The sequence below is a fragment of the Populus nigra genome, chromosome 14 (genome assembly GCF_951802175.1).
Source record: "Populus nigra chromosome 14, ddPopNigr1.1, whole genome shotgun sequence".
Lineage (NCBI taxonomy): Eukaryota > Viridiplantae > Streptophyta > Magnoliopsida > Malpighiales > Salicaceae > Populus > Populus nigra.
The window spans coordinates 4,349,070-4,367,026 of NC_084865.1; the positions used below are offsets into that span (position 1 = coordinate 4,349,070).

At 29.5% G+C, this 17,957-nt stretch overlaps 1 protein-coding gene and 1 non-coding gene across 2 annotated transcripts; one reads left to right on the plus strand and one right to left on the minus strand.

The window, feature by feature from the left end:
• The first annotated feature begins 6,585 nt into the window (after window positions 1-6,585).
• Window positions 6,586-8,079, plus strand: LOC133672803 (FCS-Like Zinc finger 6-like). The gene is made up of 2 exons (XM_062093337.1): window positions 6,586-7,083; window positions 7,624-8,079. The coding sequence occupies exons 1-2, from the start codon at window positions 6,701-6,703 to the stop codon at window positions 7,793-7,795; spliced, it is 555 nt and encodes a 184-aa protein (XP_061949321.1). The 5' UTR covers window positions 6,586-6,700; the 3' UTR covers window positions 7,796-8,079.
• An 8,839-nt stretch (window positions 8,080-16,918) lies between these two features.
• Window positions 16,919-16,991, minus strand: TRNAA-AGC (transfer RNA alanine (anticodon AGC)). The gene has a single exon. It is a non-coding gene; the product is annotated as a tRNA-Ala (tRNA).
• Between the last annotated feature and the right edge of the window lie 966 nt (window positions 16,992-17,957).

Consider the following 17,957-nt stretch of genomic DNA (forward strand, 5'->3'; position numbering starts at 1 on the left):
TATTTTACATGTTTTAAGTAACAATATTCTTTGCTATAAAAGGAACACTTAAAACTGATGAACTCTCATCTCTTACAAAAATATTAATAAGAAATTATGAAATCTCATGCAAACATATTAACAAAAGTTATAAAAGGTAACATTTATATTTGAAGTATTTTACCCCCTATTTTTTCTAATCAAAATCTTCTAAACATGAGTGTTTAAAATGCTTGAAGGGGGTGAAAATACAAGAAAATTAAACAAAAAACTACATATTTAGGCCAAGCATAGTAACACCCTATTTCTATGTTGGTTACTACACCACTCTTTGCCTATCTTAGTGTGCTAGATTTTCTCATACGTCTACACTTCATGTTTATGAAATAGCTTGTGGCATCACCAATTTTTTCACTAATGACGAGCACGATATAACAACCTATGACTCAACTTTTTAAAGAAAATCAAGCTCAACTTACTAGAAAAATATTCTTCTTCTCCATGAGAAAAGCTCAAGAATTGGTATATAAATACACTCAATCACCATGTAAGAAAGCGAGGCTTTAGCCATAAAAAATACAAGTTTTAGGTCATATGCCATACAGGTTATAAACCTATCCTAGGCCATGTAAGGTCAAGATTTATAGGTCTTAAGACATGGAATCCATACATAGACTACACACAAATACTTCTCCCTGTAACTTCATTTTATTTTTATCTTTTTGTATATTATTATCTCCTTTTACATTTATTAACATAAGCATTGAAGGGTTCACTATTCTAATAGGAAATTGGTTTTTCATAAACAACCCAAACTAGAGATAAAAATTTATGTTCAAGCCCATCTCTCCACCAAACAAGATGTAACTATGAAAAACCTAGTTTTTATGACCAAGTATATGATTTTATTAGATTCAATTATTTAGGGGTTTTGTTATTTCTTAGTTCTCTCCTTGATACTATAATTGTTGTGAAATATATTAGTGAATATGTATGCTTTAGTAGATTATATACTTGCCATTTCCCAATATTTTTGGGGCCACATACTTCATTAGTTTCCTGGCCTAATTACGCATGCACAATTCATCCTACCAGAGTGCAAAGCAATATTTTTTATGAAATAATAATTTTATGCTATCCAAAAAAAAAAGAATTCCTCTAATTTACCGCATGAAAATACTTTATGAGGATTGATCGTGATTAAGAATATGTTAAAAAAATAAACAAAAAATAATTTTTATGAAATTATTAAAATAATAGATAAGTGTAAAATATTGTAGCGACAATGTTATATACTAATACAACATACAATTGGCTCTATGAAGCCTATTTATAATGAGAATTTTCAATTTAAACATAAGAGTAGTCTTATTGTGGGTTTTTTTCTTCATATTATTATCTAAATTCAAATTTTTAGGGAGATTGTAAATAATATTTTGTAAATACATCATTCCAAGTGTAATTTATCTGTTTAACCATAGTTAAAAAAAGAGAGAAGAATGTTACCATCATCACGCTATTTTTCAATACAAATAAGTGAAATAGCATAAAATATAAGTTTAGATGAGAAAAATTGATGGTGGCATTAATTAAGAGTATTAGAATCAATTTTAATTGTGGTTTTAAGTAAGAATCCTTTTTCTTTTTTCCGCTAAATCATTACTTTGGCATTTACAAGTAGTTATGAATATTGTTTTCTTTTTTTCTTTTTTTCTATGTTTATGAAAAAATTATCCAAATTATTAGTGATACAAGTTAATAAAATTCAACTATTTGGCTAACAAGAACATGGCTCACAATTTTTAGCATTATAAATAAAAGAAAGGAAGCAGCTGTGATACGATGCATATCATAAGGAAATCCTTAGCATTATCCCTATACTTTGCTTTGCTAGTGAGTCCGTGACATCATTAACTTATCTTTCCTTGTAAATTAACTTCACACGGTGTTATATAATAAATTAATAATAAAAGGAGTTTGGGAAAAAAAAAGGTAGGATGCAGAAAAGGCATGATTAAGAAGAAATTAACATAAACACGTAAAACAATGAAGAATGGCAATTGGAGTTGTGTATCTTTAAAATTAGAAAGGATAAAGAAGATGAGTGGTTACCATGTGTTTTTCTATAATTCTCTCTATTTAAAGAATGCTAAAAAGAGAAGAAAAGGACAATCAAACATAAGAACAACTCAATCAACTCAATAAATCAACAACAACTGCACTACAATTCAATCAAGTTTGTAAGATCCTTAAAACCTATTTATTAGTAGGCAATAACTAACACATAGTAACCACTAAGCAAGTAATCAATATGCAATTAAATTATAGGCGATAATCAATAGACTTGTAATCGATAGGCTGATAAATCAGTAGGCTTGCAATATAATAGGCTTATAATTTCCATTATCAAGAAAAACTAGAAAACACTAGAAACACCAGTTCATGTTTTTTTTTCAATGCATTCTAGTGCATGGTTATAATTAAAGCAAAGATCATCTAATGGATGTAAGTTTTTTAATCTCAAATTATTAAATTTCTTATTTACATTTATAGCATTAAATATTTGATTACTTGTGTATTAAATTATATTTTGGCATTGCTATGAGTCAGGAATTACAAATCTAGAGTTTTAAAAGTCTTGAATTTAATTCTAGAATATAAAGTGCTCACATTAGACTCACTATCAAACCTTGAAACGAAACTAAAGTCCTCTTAATTAACATAAATATAAAAGAACCTACAAAATAATTGGTGACCATAGTGGGAATGTTATATTAATTCTGTGAAATCAAGCTAATATTTATGGTTTGCTAGAACATGAATTTATGTGTGTATTGTAGAGTCAAATTTGGTGATTTGAAGAATACTTTTAATTTATCTTCAAAGTTATGTTCAAGAACTCTTATAAAGCATTTATGCTTGATCCAACAAAGTCTAGTTCTTTATATGCTTTAAACGTAGATGAAGAAGGTTTGAAAATTTTTAAGAGAGCTTCCTTACTTGTAAATCTTGTCTTGATGAAAATTTTATATCTCCATGTAGAATCTCTCTTTGTCTAGGGTGAGCCCTCTTTATATAGAGGTTTGTAGGGGCACTAAGGTTTTTTTTTCCAATACCACATGACATTAATGGTAAATTGTTAATTTTTATTTATAGAATATTGTATTTATGATAACATATCTTAAATATCACATTCCATGTATGGTTCCTTTCATTGACCAAGATACACACACACACACACACACACACAAAATATTATTTTCCAAGTCATTTATAATAATTTTACTTTATTTTTATACAAAAATAAAATAAAAATGACATGGAAAAATTTGATTAATAGAAAATTTTTGTTTCTATAGATGCCTTCTCGAAATAAGTTTACTTAAACTTAAAAATAAGTGGGCATGTCTAAACCAATATGGTTAAAAGGGTTTCATACTTTGATTATATTTTTTATTTAGTCATATTAAATTTTCACAGTAAATTAATATAGATATTTTTATTATGAAATAAAACATAATTGTTGAAATTAGAAATTTAGAGACCAACTTTGATTGAAATTTATCAAATCAAATAATAAAATCAAAGTTTGAGGTCCATTTTGAAGAAATTATAGATTTTATTAATCAAAGTGGAAATCCTAAAGTTTTCTCTAATGCATGAATAGTTACCATTAACTTTGACTGACCGTAGAACTTTATTTTTTCATTGAAAATGGTTAATTTGGGATTATTTTTTGTTTTTTAAGATCTCATAGTCCAAAATTCAATGGGGGTGATTTGTTAACAATTTTGACTAACGATTGATGAGTAATGGCTGATGTGAAAGACATTGATTTCCCTTTCTCTCTCGTCTCGATTTCTATGTACTTAAAATTATGTGATAAATTTCATGCCTTATCAATTGTTTTTGGTTATGAAATCAAACTTGGTCATGATTAAAAATTAATGAAATTAAACTTCTCAAGATGAAATCAAACTTTAATTAAAAATAAGCCATTATTTTATAAAAATATAAAAAAATTATTTGTATAAATGGCCACTTTATTTCATTATATTATTAGAAAAGAGGAAAATATTTGTACAAAGGGCCAATTTTGACCTTAACAATGCAAATAACCGATGGCCAATTTCTTTCATTATACTATTAGAAAAGAGGAAAATATTTGTACAAATGGCCAATTTTGACCCTAAAAATGCTAGATCACTCTTTTGCAGACGTTACTAGCAGCATTCACTTTTTTTCCCACAAGTTTTGTGTCTAATTAGTTATTTTTATTATTTTCTTTATTTTTGAACTTAGTTAATATATTTTAGGTTATTGTAAATAGGTAAATATTAGCCCACAAGTTTTAAATCCATTAGGGTTACTAGTTATTATATAAGGTCTTGCAAGCTGAAATTTTCAGAGCAATGGATTTATGAAATAAATTTATATTTTGTGTGATGCAACACATTTTCTTTGCTAAGAAAAAAAAAATTTTGATTCATTAAGGTTGTCAAAGAACCATCTCAACCCAAAAGCTTAAGCTGTTAGGTGAGGTCCCATGATATGATTTATATTATTCTCTTACACACCCCCTCAAGTGAAAGCCCTTTGGGCTTGAAACTTGCACAGATCCACTTTACCTTATGCTTAATTTTTATCAAATAAATATGGATGATGAGATTCGAACTCGTGACCACTTGGTCATCAAGGCTCTGATACTATGTCAAGGAACCATCTCAACCCAAAAGCTTAAGCTGTTAGGTGAGGTCCCAGGATATGATTTATATTATTCTCTTACAAAGGTATAACTGACTTTATGGCATCTTCCTTATACTTCTCATTCATGAATTAGTATTTGTTAGGTGGAGGTTTCTTATTCCAATAATGTTGATGTCTTGGGATATGTTTCTATTATGTCACACTTCTATCAAATTATCTTTTATTTTCTTCTTGTTAGTTTCTGCTTCCTTAGTTTTAGTTGTCTTTTATTCGATTTTTGATTATTTCATGTCTAGAGTTTAGTAGTTTGCATATAGAGTTCCTTAAAAAAAGGGTGTTATTTTAATTTGTTGTTATCTCAAAATATATCAGTAGCATAAAGAGTAAAAAAAAAGAATGAAAGAAAATAATGTCTAAAAGTTATTTTTATCGAATCTACCGTAGTACACAAAAAGGTATAATTTAGACCAAACCAATTCACAAAATTCTCAAATTTTATATAATAGTCCTAATTGCACCCCATATAAAATTTGAACTCATTTGAAGATCATTTGCTATATTAACTAAAATTGAGATTAAAACTTGTTGTAACATGTCAGATTCATTTCAGAAGAGAATTTTGGGTAAAATAAATTAAAAAAAAATCACAAATTTGATATACCAAGTCTTAAGGTTCTAATCGCATCCCATATAAAAGTTTAGTTTATTTGGATTTTGTTTTTTTATAGGAACTAAATGTACGATTGAAATTTGTCATAACGGGTCTAATTCGCGTGAGTAACTCAAATTTTGATTTAATACTTTGATTCTTTGAAGAGTACCTTTGATTTATTATTGAAAAACTCTTGTGAGGCGTTTAACCTTGATCCAACAAAACTTTATTTTTTGTAGACTTTGAGCGTAAATGAAAGATGTTTAAGAGCTTTTAAAAGAATTTTTTTGGCTTGAAAATCTTGTCTTGAAAAATTTTTTATATCTCCAAGCATAATCTCCCTTTGTCTAGGATGAAACTCATTATTTATAGAGATCTATAGGGCTACTAAGGACTTTTGACGATGTCATTTTTATTTATGAGATTTTATATTTATAATAAAATATCTTAAATATCACATCTCATCTTATATGTCAGTTTTTTATTTTAAAAAAATTATTTCATATGATTTATTTAAATTTTACTTTATTTTCTTATTTAAAAATAAATATATAATGACATGATAAAATTTAATTGGTAAATTTTTTTTATTTTACAACTAGATTTACAAGAGAAAGTCTACGCATAAAGTAAGGCATATATCTACAAGAAAATAATAAAAAATAATAATAATCTTTGGCGTTGAAGGAGAATATCTCGCATTATTTAACCTGATTGTGGAAAAAATCAATTAATCAAAGGCTTAGATGTTACATGATTAGTCGACACATCTTGATCATGATTCCATCATAATATATAGATATTATTATTGTTCAGTCAGAAAGAAGGAAGCTAAATATATAGAAGTCTGGAAATCATCATCAATTATTTAAGAAACTCTAAATTAAAATATATCAAAGCAGGAATTAAATAACTATTCTTAAAACATTTGAAGTAGATAGATACATTAATTTACATAGAAAATTAGTTTTATGGATTATCCAACAGATTGTAAATATTTTAGTAGCATTATTGTTTTTTTTTTAACACTTGACGTGACAAGAATTAATTTGCAGGCATAAAAAAATCACAAATAAATAAAAAAACATTATAAAAAAACCAGGAGAGTAGAGGAGTGGAGACAGCATTCATACTCATAAAAGCAAGGAGAGAAAAGAAGCGTGACGTGGAGTTCTTAGAACCCTGTGCCCGCAAGCAACGGCCAAGATTCGCTCTAAGCCCCCCCCACCCCACTCCTCCTGTTATCTTCTCTCCATCCCTTCCTTTTCCTTCCATTATCACTCACTCTCTCACTCGCTCGCTCTCTCTCTCTCTCTCTCTCTCTGGTGTTAAAGAACGAAAGGAAGAAAAGGGAGTGGCAGGATGTTACTAGGGAAGCGTCCAAGGGGACCCATGAGAAGAACGGCAAGCATGACTGGTATCACCGTTGATCTTCCTAGCAACGTGGACGCGGGCTCATCAGAGCCTAATTCCGATAATAATGATACCCTTCATGCAACTGCGGGACCAGAAGAAGGGTCTCTTGATTATCATCACAACAACAACATGGTGGATGCTTTTGATGGTGGCAATACTAGTGGATTCTTATTACATGATCAACGTTTATTGGCCACCATGGTGTCACCAAGAAACCACTACAGGAGTAGTGACTCTAGTGATCATTTTGTGGAGGCTGCTCATTTCTTGAGGACTTGTGGACTTTGTAAACGCCGGTTGGGTCCTGGGAAAGACTTATTCATGTATAGGTATGTTCATTACTATATATTATATATAACTTTTCTTTCGAGTTATTTGTTGGATTTTTTTTTTGTTCTTCTGGTCGTACTTTTCTTTTATTTTCATGAATTCTGAAGGATTTTCTGCTTTGAAGTTTGGTGGACATGTAAAGATCTGCCTATTACTGTATATTGTACTTTATCTTATAAAAAATTGCTATAATTTTACAAAAAATAAAGTTATATAATGAAGTAAATTATTACATCCTATTATGTTCAGTCATGAACTAAATGCAGAAGTTTGTGTGAGATTCTTTGTTTTTTTTTTTAATCTGAAGAAACTGATCTGCTTGTGCATCGAATCTCAGCTTTCTCTTTTCTTTTCTTTTCTTTTCTTCCCTTCTTAGTCTCAACCGTTTTGCAAATTCAATTCTTTAAATTTACTATATTAGCTCTTCTCCTTGTGCTATATTATAAGTCTATGACTTTATTTTATGAAGTACTGCTAGCTTGCTTGCATTAGTGTCTCTAATATATGTTCTTTTCTGTGAGCGCGTGACAATATTGCAGGGGAGATATGGCATTTTGTAGTCAAGAGTGCAGAGAACAGCAGATGAAACAAGATGCGAGAAAAGAAAAGGGCAATGTTATGATAGCATCAAAGAACGAGGATCGTCGTGCATCAGCATCCACAAAAAGCTCCAAGTCTTCTCGTAAAAGTGAAACTCTGGCTGCTGCTTGAGTAAAGCCAGACACTACTACTGCTCTTTAAGAGAGACAAGATCAAGTGTGATAAATGGTAACGCATAACGTTATTGTAGAATTTACTGGCAAAAAATGTAATTGCATATTAGCCAACCAATCTCCTCTACTATTAATGATCAGCCCACATATATTTACATGATTCCCTGCACCACAACATGTGGAAAACAATATTACAGCTAATTATCATGTAAAATATGGCAGAAAATGAATGTGGGTGCAGTTATGTATTGAGATGCCAATAGATCTGGTCTTTTTCCCGCACCTTTTCCAGGTTTTCCATAATTCTCATGCTTTATTTCCCTTTTACTTTCACTGTGAGTCATTTGTATACAATTAGCAGGGTCGTTCTACTGCATAGGAAATTATATATGATATTATCTTTAGTGTTGTTATTATATTGAGAAAGAAAAGCTATTTAAATTAATGAAGAGCTCCTGAATATATCCTGATAGAATAAATTATTTAATTTTACTGGAGTTCTTACTAGAACCAACTTTGGACAATATTAATCTAATCTTTATGTACCACGTTAGTTAGTAAAAGGATGTTTTGAATATACGTTTTTTATATTCAAATATTAATCTATTTTAATTCCTTTGAATGCATCATTTCTATGTGAAAATACTTTCTTAAAATTATTTAAAAATGATAGTCTTAATTAATATACAAACTGGTTTCAGAGTATTTTTAATGCTTTCATGGTTGATACTATCACTTACTTCAGTTATTTGATTTTTGTTTATATCCATAAACATGCTCAAACTAAATTTTAGCACTATTTTGGAATTCAAAGCTCAATTTATTTAGACAAACTAACCTTAAAACATCATAATGTTATTTTCATATGGGTACGTATCCAGCTCCAAGAACTTTAATTTACTTGACATGTATGCATGCAAGCATCAAGATGTACGTGATAAATTTGCAAGCTGAGATTTTAAAAGGTACATCTTGTTCAACAACTCTCCGTTATCGTCTTTAATCAAAGATCACTCAATCTAATAATTAATGCATTCTATTATGAATATTGGAGATCAGTTAATTCATTATTCCAAGTTAAATAGAGACGAGTCTAAATCAATTTTTGAATCTAAAAGAAAAGTAGTTTTGATTCAGTAAAAAAAAGAGGACGATCTCTTTTTTTTTGCAATTTAGTCGAATATGAAAAGAAAATGAAAAGGAAAAATCCAAAATTGGGAAGGTGAATAATTCCATTGTCTTTCAATATTTTTCTTTTTGGTGGTAGAATGCGAGGTTTGATGCCTAGACATCGAATTATGAAATTTTGTTCTTGTCCCCGCTGTCCAGAGAAATAATCCTCACCGATCAAGTGACTCGTCTTTTATGTCTCCTGAGAACTTGCTCCTCGTCAACTTTCTGGACGATACATAATGTTCTTAAGAAAAATGCTACACCAAATTAGAAGGCCTTTTAGATCAAAGCACAGTAGCCTAGCCAGAGAAAGGTTAACTTTATTTGGTGATGTCTAGCTAGTGATAGTGGATCTAGCTAGCATGCATCACTGTTAATTTATATCATCATCAGCCATGAAAAATGCTAATTACGTCTGTGATGGTCCCTCACCCACACCCTCCGGCCTGAACCTTTTTTTCCACAAATTAATATACTTTTACACGTTTGTTAGCACTGATGTAATCGCCACTACAAATATTCTATTAGATTCTACTCTCCCTTTTATCTCGTATGCGTTTAACTTGTAGGAAAAGGCCAATTTGATTAATTTGACGGTCCATGAAAATTGAAACTAATTTATTTCTGCTTTCTCTTTTCTTGTTGACTCCTTGTAGTTATATGTGCATGATTAAGCATGTCCTCACTCTTTAATAGTTCATATAATTATTTTGTCTCAATTATTCCTTCTTATCCATGTATTTCTAATTTAGTGAAATATTAATTAACTCTTGCATTGTTTGAATTTTTTTTATTAACCATTTTTTCTCTAAGCTTTTTTAGTTAATTCAATAACTAACTTTATTCAAGTCTTTGTTAGAGAATAATATAAATCATATCTTGAAATCTCACTTAATAATTTAAGTTTTTAGATTAAATTGATTTTTTAACATAGTATCAAAGTTTTTATGACCAAGCGGTCATAAATTTGAATTTCACCAGTATTTTTATTTATTTGATAAAAATTAAGTATATAATAGTGTGAGTTTGTACAAGTTTTAAATTCAAAAAGTTTTTATTTGAAAAAGTATATTAAAGAATAATATAAATTATATCCTGAAAACTTATCTAATAGATTAAATTTTTATATTAAATTGATTTTTTGATAATCTTAGTGCTAACCATACACGAGGATGTTGGAAAGAAAGAAAAAAGAGAGGCCAAAATACAAAGGGAAAAGGAAAACATGCCAACGTCTAGCTAAGAGTACTGTTGTCATCTTCGCATTTAAATTTCAGTTTATTTCAATTGGAAATCTGTTACAATAAAGAGCTTAAAGAATCAGAAGCACCATCATCTGGTGGTTTTATTTTAATGAAAATTGAAAGAGATTCATTTGGAGGGTTTTTTTTTTTAAAAAAAAATGTTGATTGATTGATAGATATGGGTTATAATGTTGCTATGGGGTCCTTCACAAAAATTTCATAAAGTCCCATTCTGTTTTGTCACCTTGGAGGGACCACGAAATTGGAGACTTATGTGCTCACATAGCAACAGTAGAGAATTTATATAGTTGATCTTATGAGTATTAATTATTAATTATTGGTTGGTTGCGATGTGTTCTTTACTCTATTCTGATTGATTTATGGGGATCTAAACTGCCTCGTAGAATATTCAAGTGCAGGGATATTATCAGGTGGGGAGGCTGGTAAGGGGAAGGAAAAAAAAAAAAACCCTAGCTCCCCCTCGAAGAATTTATAAATTTAGGGTCAAAAGTAGTAAGATTTAAATTTTGAGCCTCTGTAAATTTTTATCTTTCCTAATCTTCGCTCTCCTAGAAACATTTCCTAGCTCCATCCCTGAATATTATCCATTACAAAAATTAATACTAATAGTTCTCAAATATAAGTCAATTATCATCACAGTGTAAGATTCATTGGATAAAGGAAGTGAATACAAATTCAAATGTCATAGGTTTTAAGATTTCGTTTCGTTTCGTTTCCTCAACCAAATGGGCAGCTCTTGCACATGTAGGTTGGTTTGTAATAGAACGAAATGAGCAATAGAGAGTCGTCTTGTGAGCAGATCAACAAATTGGTCTTTTGTGGACAAAAAAAGACATGAAGTTCCTTCTGCAAAACCTGATCTGGAACAAAATGGAATCGATTTCAATATGTTTAGTTTTGGCATGGAACATGAGATTCGAAGACAGACATGTTTCTCTAATATTACCACACCATAGCTGGGGACAGTTAGAAGATCATGTAGTATAGAATGTAACCATTGAATCTCAGCAGCACTGTTGGATAGAGATTTATACTCGGATTCCATACTACTACATGCAATTTTTTTCTGCTTCTTACAACTCCATGAAATATGATTGTGACCATGAAAACTACAGTGAACTCCAATGCTTTTACGATCATCATTGTCTGCCGCCCAGTTGACATCACTGAAACCATATTGTAATGAATGATTTGAGTTGCTAAAAAAAAGCTGAAGGAAATTATGTGTCTGAGATAACATAGGATCCTTTTTATAATTAACTTTATCATGCAATATTTCAAATTCAAGAAAAAAAAAAGATAAAGATCCCAAGTATTTAACCAGAGAATGATAGGAGAACCGAGTGATAAATCTCTAAATTGTTGCCATGTTATAACTGGTAACAAATATGTCATCCACATAAATAAGTATGATCAAATGAAGACGAACTTGTTGAAATATATATAGAGAGATGTGTTTGCCTTGTAACCTTGAAAACCTTACTGCTGTAACTTTTTTTGTGAGTTTGGAGAACCAAGCACGAGATGCTTGACGAAGGCCATAAAGACTTTTTCACAAGTGATAAACATGATTGGGAAAATCTGGATGTTTGAAACCTTGCGGCTGTTGTATATACACTTCTTCTGGGAGGTCTTTATGGAGGAAAGCATTCTAAATACCTAGTTGGCAAAGAGTCCAGCGTTTATTGTAAATTTATTTATGGACGAACCAAGCATTCGTTATATGTAAGTGAGTTAGGCCAGCAAGCACAACTAAAGATAGGCATAAAATTGTAATTAGTTTTTATTTATTTATATATTGCATCCTCCAAGAGAGATTGATTTTGTAAAGTTTTGGTACGTAATCAATTAATAATATAAGTAGTAGTTTGAAAAGTTTCCTTCCGGAGTGAGCTACCAAGATAAGATTTTTTTTCTATAATTTGACGATAACGTTATTCAATCGAATCCATTTTTTTTGTGTGTATAAGGATAAGAAAATAGTAAATAATGCCTGATCTTTTTAAAATTGATGTATAGACATCTTTATTAGTTACCCACTCAGTTTAAATGGTTTTGATTTTGGTTTCAAAATGATGTTAACATATGTTTTTTGTGCTAATTCGGGTATCCTTACACCCTTTTTAAATGGTGAGACTAGTCTCATTCGAGGTTCGTAACTGCTCCTCCTAACAAGTATATTTTCTAAAAATCAAACTTGTATTTTTATCCTTGCAGGGATATAACGATGTCTTAATTGCTAGACCAACACTTCATTGGTATTTATAATATATGTTTGAAATTCTTTGACATTAGATTTTTGCTTCAATGGAAACACCCATTTTGTGCAGCAGAGATCTCGAGTGCTTCAGTTCCATTTTGTGCTCCGGGCATAAATGGCATAGGTTAAAAAATTGAATCTTGTGATAGATCGGATGGGGTTAAAATAAATGAGTGTTCAACACCGCAGGAAGAAAAAAAAAAAAAAAAAAAAGAGAAAGAAAAGTGAAGCTGGATCATAATAAAACAATTTCAAACTTGAGTGATTAAGAGTTGTTAATTCAATAGGGTAATTTGTAATCAAATAATAAAAATATGAATCCGTTTATGAAAGTTAATAAAAATGATTACAAAGAACTCATCGTCAATAAATTATCATTTCCTCAAACGGTTGATTAATTTAGGTGGTAACCGAAATATTCATATTTAAGTATCATAATTGTCCTTTTGATATGAGATGATGATTTCTATGCCCATTAACCCTATTTACGAAGCTACCTTAATTAGACCTCAATCCTTATTTAATTTAATAAAATTAATCTCTTCAAATATATATAATGCACGGTTGAGGGGCTCGTGTCCCTCCAAGAAATTTCAAAAAGAAATCGCGATTATCCATGAAGTTGAGCCTTGTTTTGATATTAACTACTAGCCCTTAAAATTCTTCAAATAATCTATAATATTCCTCAAGTCCCATCACATTTCTAACTTGGCTAGCTTTAGATCCATGTTTTTTGTTTTTTTTTTTATGAATAAAAACAAACCATGATTACTTTTGGGACCATTCCATCTTGTAGATTCATTCTATTGAGTTATAGAGAAAAAACCAACTGATGAGAATTGTATTCTTGTGTTCGATTAAGGAGCGTTTATCTCTAATTAAACTTTCTGCAGAACTTCTTAAAACGTTGAAAACTGTTGGAAAATGGAAGCATAAAATAAAAGTCATTTGAATTTGAAGGGAAACAATAGAACTAGTCATTTGCCATAAAGCTAATTAAGCAAAAACTTTTAGTTCAAGATTCTTCATCAAACTCCGTTGGATTTCAGGTGTCCTCTTGATTAGGGTTTTTTTAAAAAATAAAAAATAAAATAAAAATCACTTCTCCGGCCCCATCAGACGCAGCCAATGCCCTTAGGATGGTCACCCATTATTGTAGACAAGCTTGGAAAAGAATCTAGTAATGTAAAACAGCTAGAAGAAAACATCATAGGCCGGTTTCAAATCATGTTTTTTAAAGCCTATGGACTCATTCAATAATCAATTAACTACTAGTTGTCTTATAGTTTATCAACTAAGCTATTATTTTAATATGTGTTATCTCATTCTCATCAACTTTCCTCATAGGTCATAGCATGCTCCAAAGTTAATAGATTATTAGATGATTTCCCTTTCGGCTAATATTAAAATGCAACTGAATCTTTCACAGCAATGTTGGAAAGATTTGCTGTGGATTTTCTACTAGGAGTCAATGCCTCTCTAATTGGTTGATTGCGTACCCAATAATGCAAAAAAAAAAAAAAAATTATTTATCTTGAACTACACAATAGAAAACTCTTGCCAAATTTTCCATCCCACCTATTATTTTTTATGGAGTTTGATTTTAAGACAAAAGGAGTTAAGATTAACCCATGAGTAATTAACTTCTAACCCTCCATGATCTTGCAGTGGAGGGTGGGGTGTAAGAAATCCTTGAGGGGAAAGATTCTGGAGATTTATGCTCTTTTGTGTTTTGATTTCTTTTTCCAAAACCCATCGTTAATTTTTCCTCTCCTTTCCTTATACCAAATATGGAAGTACCCTATCGCTATACATTATTTATTATTTTTGAGTTATATTTAATTTATAAACCTCGTCATTAATTATATATATTTCTTACACATTTGAATCAAACATTCTGTATACTTAACATGAAGTCCTTGACCTTCAATTTTTAACAGCAAACAAAACGTAAATTAGGACTTCCACTTCCGAACTTTTCTTAAAGAACAAGAGTGTATTACCATAAAATTGGTTGTTGGCATTGGTAAATGGAGATTTTGGGGGGGGAAGACATTTCTTAAAGACCCAATTGTCGGGGTTTAGGGTGTCAGCTCAATTCCAGGTTTCCTGCCTGGGATTGGGAGAACTTGCCACAAATTACAATTAAAAATTATAACCAATTATCCATTACCACTACCTCTCTATACATTTTAAAATTGCTCTCTCCCAAGTGTTCATACCTCAGGACTCTTGTTAGTTTATACTTTAGCTATCGATAGTTTGCCTATCATCCCCAATTGATTTTATAATTAACGGTCGCAGTTGATCCATGTACGCCATATGAACATGTACGTATGCTTTTATACATATACATATATATATATATATATATATATATATATATATATCAAATTAATGAATGTGTTTTGTGGGCCAACAAGAATAAATATTTTTCAAATGCCTAAGTACCAGGTTACATTAAGTCACGGAATGATGGTTTAGATTAGTCAAGATTTTATACTTCTAATTTGTAGGTCTCAAGTTGTAATGTACTGAATGAGTAGGTATATTTACCTACTCGTTAAATTCTTGGTATTTGAGAAATAATTTTCTAGCTTTTTTTTTTTAGAATCAAAATAGTTTGTATATAATAAAAATAAAAAAACAAGACATTTTTATTTAAAAATATTAATAAAAATAATGGTTTTCATTAACTAATGCTTATAAAACAATTAAACATGTCTACATATAATGGCTCGAGAAACTGCAATATATTTGGCATAAAATAACACTGGTATGGTGTAAGTGCTTTACAAGGGGCACTTTTAAAATTCATTTTTATTCAATTACACAATTATTAAAATGGATACTCATAGGAATTGCAATGTTTAGAATTATGTAGAAAAAATGTGATTTTTAAAGAGAAATATCTTTATTCATTGATGTAATTCTTTTTGGACAATAACATTTTTTTTAATTAATACCATGATTTATTGAATAAAAGCTAATGAAAACTAGAAAAATATATTAGTAAAATATCTAATAATTTAAATTAAATTGAAAATATATATGTTATGCATTAACCCTTTTTAGGTTTTGAGAATGAGACACTACAAAACAAAAACTTGATTCTAAGATAAGATAAATAGCAATATTGCAAAATCAAATATAATATGAGGATATATGAACTCAAACCTTCATAAAAAGCATTATATTTCAAAGCAACGTTACATAAAAAGAAAAAAAAAGGTTTAAGAAGAATGAGCGAAAGAAGTTGTAAAAACTAAAGGAAAGTTGTAAAAAAAAAAAGATCACCTTTTCTTCGATTTTGACTCATGATTGATCATGATCCAAGACCAATTTCAATGTCCAAGATCGATTTCAACTTTTCTTTTCTAGTTTGGTTCTGAAGAAACACTATTTTTATTTTGATGTCACATGAATTTTTATTTTTCTTGTAAACAATGCCTTGTATGTTTTTTTATTTTTAGACTAAATAAAAAAATATTTTCTTGTCATTTAAATACTTAAATTGATCAAACAAATCGATCATATGGTTAAATAACAATGTTATCCAACAATATTAATAATAAGTAATATATCAGCTAATCAATTATTTCAAATGAGGCCTACTTTAGCTTTTTTTTGAACAATTTTATGCAATGAGAACTTCTTGATTGCTTATACTTAATAAACAACTCAATATTTGATGTTATTAATAACAAAAAAAAAAGTTTAATTTATAAATCAATAATAGCTTAATTGCTAGGTCTAAAGTACAAATAGTACACATCTAGAGCAACTTCATGCTTGTGATCAATAAGCTGATCTCTTAGTTTTGTTTTTAGAAATCTGAAGAATGTCTTGAAAGATCTTGAAGTTGTTTGTGAAGGGTCATGCAAATAGCTTTGACTTCTTACTTTAATGATCAAAGAACACTGTTTTTTTTTTTTTTTTTTATCTCTTCTTCTTAAAACTATAGTTATCTTTCTTCTTACATCTTTTCTACAAACACATATAAAACGCCTCCTATACTATACTATGAGAGTTGAGAGTGTTTGGTATTATGACTAATTTTTTTTAAAAAATCATTATTTATTTCAAATTAATTTTTGTTTCTGTTTTTGAATTGTTTTAATATATTAATGTCAAAAATAAATTTTAAAAATATTAATTTAATAAATTTTTAAGTAAAAAATACTTTAAAAAATAATTATTACCAATATAAAACATACCTTATAAATCAAATCCTACTCACGTGAGAGTGGTGATATTTAAGAAAATAGGACTTTTACCCTGTTAGGGAAACCCAAAAAAAACAGAGATGAGGCATAGAATCAAAGCTTAGGCCTTTCGATAGGGAAAGGAACCATCCATTTGGCGGCCCAACTGGAGCACAGTGCGGTGAGCCTGGCCTTTTGTATTAGCGGAAAAAATATATTGGAGATGCGGGGTATCGATCCCCGTACCTCTCGCATGCTAAGCGAGCGCTCTACCATCTGAGCTACATCCCCGTTCTTTGTTAAGATTTCTAACTACTTTATAATATACTAAACATGCGTGATAAAATACAAAACTGAAATTGGAAGAATTAAAATCGATAACCCAAAATAGAAGAATAAATAATATAGGCATTGTATTTAAAGAATAATATGTAGAATTTTTCATTATATTCAATCAATTATGTCTCAATTTTGTTATAGCAAATTGTAGTTTAACCAAAGCATAAGATACTTAGCAGAACCAGAAAAGTTGGTTTAATCAATTGCTGGAACCAAAAATAAATAAATGAAGAAAACGCTATTGGCAGGATCCTCTATATATTGGCTGATGAAAATATTTGGAATTTTTTTTTCTCTTTTCGTATCATGTCGTTTTTTTATATTGATTTCAAAAAATTCAAAACAAGAATAAGAATTTATATATATATATATATATATATATATATATATATATATATATATATATATAAACCTAAAAACCAATGACAGGTTCGATTTTATTTTAGCCCTTCTTTGTATTGGGCTATATAGAAATTGGGTTTCCGATTTTGAAACTGTTAAAGAAAGTGTATTGGAAAATCATTGGCCCAGACCAAATAGTAGTGTTCTAGAGTATTACAAACACCATTATATATATATATATATATATAGACACATACAATTGGAAGCTCATAGTTTACTTTCTTGTTTATAAAGTAAGAAATAAGTATTTGTTTTTGGTATGCGCATCATGTAATATATTGATTAGAGTTTTCTTCATGAAATTTGTTTGTAGGTTAAGAGGTTTAAAAAAGTATAATTATAAGAATAATTTTTAAAGGTATTTACAAGATTAATTATGATTTATATGTTGGAATCCACTAGGTAAATTGAACATGGATGGAAATGTACTTGAATCTAGATTTTAATCCAGAAATCAAAATGAGATTTTGAGCTTTGTAGTTAAAGTAATGACAAGTTAACTAAATAGTACACATT